Source organism: Rhinatrema bivittatum, chromosome 2, assembly GCF_901001135.1.
Source record: "Rhinatrema bivittatum chromosome 2, aRhiBiv1.1, whole genome shotgun sequence".
Classification (NCBI taxonomy): domain Eukaryota; kingdom Metazoa; phylum Chordata; class Amphibia; order Gymnophiona; family Rhinatrematidae; genus Rhinatrema; species Rhinatrema bivittatum.
Genome location: NC_042616.1, coordinates 299,584,413 through 299,590,412, shown reverse-complemented (window position 1 = coordinate 299,590,412; position 6,000 = coordinate 299,584,413). Strand labels below are relative to the sequence as shown.

At 38.2% G+C, this 6,000-nt stretch overlaps 1 protein-coding gene across 1 annotated transcript in view; it reads left to right on the top strand.

Moving 5' to 3' along the window:
* Positions 1–715: 715 nt before the first annotated feature.
* The window catches only part of TBX20 (T-box transcription factor 20), a 169,831-nt gene continuing 164,546 nt past the window's right edge, over positions 716–6,000 (top strand). The window contains exons 1-2 of the mRNA XM_029589683.1: positions 716–1,305; positions 5,022–5,256. Of these exons, the coding sequence (XP_029445543.1) occupies positions 1,179–1,305; positions 5,022–5,256 (362 nt within the window). The 5' untranslated portion in view covers positions 716–1,178. The remainder of the gene's footprint in view (positions 1,306–5,021; positions 5,257–6,000) is intronic.

Here is a 6,000-nt window from a genome sequence, read left to right as displayed (position 1 = left end):
AAAAAAAAAGAGATTTACAAATTGATGCGAACACACAGAAGTGATGGGTGAGTGCAGATTATTATTATTATTATTATTATTATTATTATTATTATTTCCTTATTACGAGTAAAGAACTGCAAGGTGTAGGCAGGACTGTACAGACGCATATAAGAGAAAAATCGCTGCTACCTGGAATGGGAAAGTCAAGTCAACGAGCTTGGGGGTTAAAACGACTACGGTAATACATTAAAGTTAAACAAGCGCATGGCACCTTGCAGCGCTACACACTCGTAAAAAAAGAGACATTAAGGTACATTGGACACCGAACTGATCGGCTCTGTACTGCCTTCTACAAAAGTCAGTCTGGAGGGACCAGCAGCGAGCGTTACTGTCGGGATATGTCCTTATATCGGCACACCTTCTATGTCAGGACGATTAACTTATTAACACCAGGGCGGTGGTGTACATTTTGTTTACAGTTCGCAGGCATTGCCTTCTGCAATGTCTCCCCTTGCTCCAGTAGTTGTGTAAATGTCAGACAGACTTTTAAAAAGGTCAATTTCTGTCAGCTCCTCTCGCTGCCTGTGGCTCTGCCCCCCGCCCACATTTCACTTGTCAGCCGGGATCAGGAAGGCGGTGACGTAGCCGAGAGCCGATTGGCCGAGAGCCCGATAGGATCTCTCCGACCGTCAAATTAAGGGCGGATAAGCCGGAGCCCCGGCGCACTGGGCATTCCTTGGCTACCGAGGCGGGCGGGCTCTGTCTCTGGCTGGCGCTGCTCCTGCCTGCAAGCAGCCGAGCCTCAGGATTTCCCGCGGCTCCGATCCCGCTCCACAAGTTGCAGCTCTTTAAAAAAAAAAAAAAAAAAGAGAGAGCGAGAGAAATAAAACAAATAAAAAAAAAAAGAGAGGGACAACAATCGAGGGAAAAGAAAGCGGGCGGGAATAAAAGCACAACAGAAACATGTGTCCGTGGTGACCGTTCAGCGCCTAACCCTGCGTTATATTGAGCGAGCAAACTTTCTTTGTTTTTTCAGCTTTGCTTTGTAAGTCAGATTAGCCGCATCTCGAATTTTTTTATTTTTATTTTTTTTCCCCTTCTCGCTAGTTCGGGTTAGCTGCCGGTCTTTAGAAATTGGGGCTTCTGAGACGGCTTTAGGACTTTCTTGGGTGGTTTTTAGGGGTTTCTCTGTGATCATGGAATTCGCGGCTTCCCCCAAACCTCAGCTTTCCTCCAGAGCTAACGCCTTTTCCATTGCCGCTCTCATGTCAAGTGGGACGTCCAAGGAAAAAGAAAGTCAAGAAAATACCATCAAGCCTTTGGGTAAGTACTTAAAGAACAGAAAAAAAATACCCAGTAGCGGTGGTTTATAATATAGTAATATGACTCTATATAAACTCACGAAATAATCCAATAACTTTTTCTAGGGTGGCCTGACAGTTATGACAAGTATTTATGCTATTTTATTGCATAGATCCTCGGAAAAAGATTGTTCTTCCATGACAAAAAAAAAAGAAAATACTGATGATATAGTTATTTCGTTATTATTTGATTTATAGGGCACCTTTCAGACCCTTCAAAGCGGATTATTCAAAACCCAATCGAGCTCCAAAAATAAAGCCTGGTGTCTGAAGTCCCAACATTTAAGTTCTGTATCTGTGCTCTATTCATTTTGCTTGACAATACAGTTTCGCTATTAAACATGTGGGGAGTCGAACTAACATGACAAGTAGGGAGACAAATGGCATGGGAAAATGTCATTGGCATGTGCCCTTTACTTTGCTCGGAAAAAGATAGAATCCTGCAGCAGTCCCCCCCTGGCATAAAGATATGCAGACATTGCCCTTGAAAAATAGGTGGATTGGCTTATTTGCGTACAAGAAGTATTTTATCTATATATTTTTTTGCAATTATTAATATTGCACGGTCCATTTAACGGAACAGGATTTAATTTTGGGATGAGGCTGAAGAACAAAGGAGGGGAGGGAGTTCTCTGGCACTTACTGAGATATATGATGAAGCCATCAGTCACGCTCGTGTAACAAATTTATTGGCTGGAAAGTGAAGAACCGACATCTGTCATTACCTTTAAATCGCACTTTGGTTTGTCAGAAAATGCAGGTACTATGGGACCCACTTCAGAAAATAAAAGCAGCCGGTGGGATTGACGGCTGGGAAATCATCCTTCCGCCTTTGGAAAAAAGTGTATGTGCTGTAATTTCGGAATTGTTTTTTTTTCCAAATCGCTGGAAGGCATTTGAATGATAAAAGCTGGCTTCTGGCTCCAGTTAAATATGTTTCTCTTTACAAAAGCTCAAACCTTATCAAGAAAGCATCTTTTTTTTTTTTTTTTATTGCTGACCTCCTTGCCTGCCGAACTTGTTCAAAACATTAGCCAGTACCCATTCTCTAAATTCCTCACTTTTCGATTAGATTATTCCGTTAGCAATGCAAGTTTCAGTAGTTAATCCTGAAGCTGAGCTTTATAGAAAGAGCAAGAAAGAAAATAATAAACTTTTCATTGTTACAAGGAACTTTGTTGATATCCGAATTTTAAAAATGTTGGTAATGGATTATATTGTACCTAATTTAAAAAACAAAACATAAATTGCAATTAATTTATTAAACCTAACATGAGAGAGATTACATACCTGCCTCTGTCATTTTTTTTCCCCCTCTAAAGGTGCGGAACCCAAAGTTCCTTATCTTCAAAGCGATCAGGGAAAAACAGATCGGAATACCCGTGTTAGGCATTTAATCGGTATATATATATATAGGGGTTTGTTTTTTTCTATAGATCGTGAGATTACCAGTTTATAATCAATCTAAATCGCCGAAGCACACAAATTAAAACAGAGATCCCACATAAGGAATGGAGGCAGAACTTTTTGACAATTTTCCATTGGAAAGGCACGTGAAGGGTGCAGGCATAATACTCCACTGTTATCAAACCCAGGAGAGATTTTATGCCTGATTCTTTCTCAGGGCGCGAAGACCTGAAAAATTGCAGGCTTTATATAAATGGTGCAAGAATATATATTCAGCGCTGTTGTTTTCTGAGAATTATGCAGAGATGTTCACCATCGGGTCACCTTTCCCAAACAAGTTTCAGCGTCCAAGAGTACAAAGCGACGCATTATAGTAAAATCCCTTCTTTATTTACCCGCTGCATTAACTTGGGTTTTCATCTTTTTGCAGCTAAATTTGTATTTATCGCACCTCACTCTGTAAATGCTATCATTTCGTTTATTCCAATATGCCACCTTTTTAAATAGAAGGAAAGGAACATACACACACATATATATATTTTTTTGTTCTTAAATATTGATCCTGCTTTCCTTTTAATTAGAAATAAAACGTGATGAGGAGGAAGACTTAAATATCCGAGATTTTATTTTTACTCTAATCATTAAAACATTACATATTTACATGTAACTATTGCTCATCTACAAATACGATTTTATTTGAAGGGCTTTCTGTAACACAGTTCTTTTTACATTTTTTCTGGAAGTTTGAGTAGCCGAACAACAAAATTATATTAAATAAAAATATTATTTTTGGTCAACTATATGAGTTTAACAATGTCGTGGTTGCTATTTCCTTCTATAATAAGGGAAAAATCAGTATTTTGGGTTTTCAGATTTGATCATTGTTTTTTTTTCATTTGCTCTTTCTACTTGCATTTTTGTATCTGTTCCTGGAAGAGAACAAGGGGGAAATAGCTAAATGATTCGTGGAAGGAATTTAAGAAAACTAGAGCAGTCTGTTTTTAAAAAATAAATTATCCCTTGCTATTCAGTGATTCGAGGACCGGGTTTGTATTTTTACTTGAAAAGGACCAGCACAATTATGCACGAAAATAGAGATTATCAAACGTAAAAACAAACACACAAAAAAAAATCATTTGATCCCTTTTTATTGGACTACACCACTTTTATGCAGAAAACATGTAAAGGAGAAAATATGTTTCCAAACAGCATGGCCAAAAGCCTCTGTAAAACCTGGAGAACAAAGTTTGTATTTCATTTTCTGTCATTTTTATTAGTATTTGAATAGAACATAGACTGTTACAACTTGCATTGAGCAGCAGATAAACACAACATACAGTATCAATATGTTCTCCAATAACAATTACAACATTTTATAAGTTTATGCAGTTAATTATATTTTGCTGTCCACGCTTCTTTTTTTTTTTTCGAGAATGAAAAAGGGAGGGGAAGTGGAAACAAAGCAGTTTATTAATATTTATCGTTCTTCCTATACTAATTATTACTTGAACCTGAAAAAAAAATTGTATTTTAATGGGACTTAGTCATCCTTATGGTCCGTCTTTTAAGTGTCCTCCCATTGCAAATCACTGTGAGGAATTATCATAATTCCCCTGGTTCTTTTTGAAAAATAGTTTTCAAGGTAGAACTCCTGATTTTATTCATATTCGTCCCTAATCTTAAAATGTGTTTTCCCCTTATTTCTTCATTTAGATGAATCTTAGGGGGTGTGCGAGCATAGTATTTTTTTTTTACCTTTTAAAGAAATCCTATTTTGCCAGCATTGTATGCTGACCTCCTCCGCAAACCACTCATCAGTCCCACTTAGCACAAAGGGAACTGTTCACCCGGTATGACACTAATACTTGAAATCCAGATCCATAAAATTGGGATGGGGGGATTGCTCCTTGTACTTTCCCGTACATTCCTGCAGCCATGATTTCTGCATTGGTTAAATAGTCTTTTACATTATCACCACTGTGCTAATAAAAGAGAGAAAGAGAAATCTGAACAGTGATGATTTTTGTTCCTACTCTTTGTTCTTACTTAAGAAACAATTCATGCAGAAATGTTCTTAGGGAAGACCGAATATTTCCAGTGCTTTAAAAACCTATTTGCAATTTAACATCCATCCTCTTTCACTCTCACTCTCTCTTTTTCTCTCTCTTGTTCCCGTTTTAATTAATTTATTTATTTGGTATGGCTAACATTCCAAATCTTCCAGTCTGGGTTTCCCATACCATAACTGATTGTGTTTCTTTCCCCATTTAGAACAATTCGTGGAGAAATCTTCCTGCGCACAGCCGCTTGGTGACCTGCCCAGCCTCGAGGCTCATGGGGAGTTTGGAAGCAGTCCCTCTTCCCTCTGCACTGAGCCTCTAATCCCCACCACCCCCATCGTTCCCAGTGAGGAAATGGCCAAGATCTCCTGTAGCTTGGAGACTAAGGAGCTCTGGGACAAATTTCACGATCTGGGCACCGAGATGATCATTACGAAATCTGGAAGGTGAGCAAAAATGGAGTGCGCTGTTTGCCACTTTGATTGTTGTATGGTGCCAGAAAAAAAAAATGCATGCCCAGGCTATCAACCCTTAGAGACAATTTTATTTGCTCTGATCAAATTATTGTGGAAACCTCGGACCAAATGCACTAAGCATTTTTCCCATAGACATCAAATGGGATAAACCCATTAGTAGCTCTGGCCCAAAATAATCTCCGATTTTTAGCTGGCGGGTTAAAACTGGCCTTATCACAAACTGCTCATGACAAAGAGCAGATGAGTGCGAATGAAACCGAGAGGAGATTTTGTTTAAACATTTGGGGGAATCCAAAGATCGATTTCTGATAGCCCAATTGTGTGTTGAAAGAGCAGTTGTTTTTACACTGAAAGACCCGATAGTAAGCTCAATACACCAGGATCTGGCTTGTAAAATGAATTCCTTTCCGCCTCACAGACAAATACTGAAATATGGCCTAGCTTGAAGGTTGCAAAATACTAACTAAATGGTCTTTTAATATAATTTTAAAAGTCATCTTCATAAGTTTGATTTAGAGGACAACTTAAAAATAAATATTAATAAAACAATATAAATCTTAAATCAATTTTGTGCTTGTTTTTGTCAGTGGGAGTATGTTCCAGTGCAGATAAAGAGAGGAAATGTTAGCGTCCAGCTCTCTTTGATTTTCTATGTATATATATTTCTTCAATCAGAAGAAATTGTTTTCATTGCATTACATGCAATATTTCCAT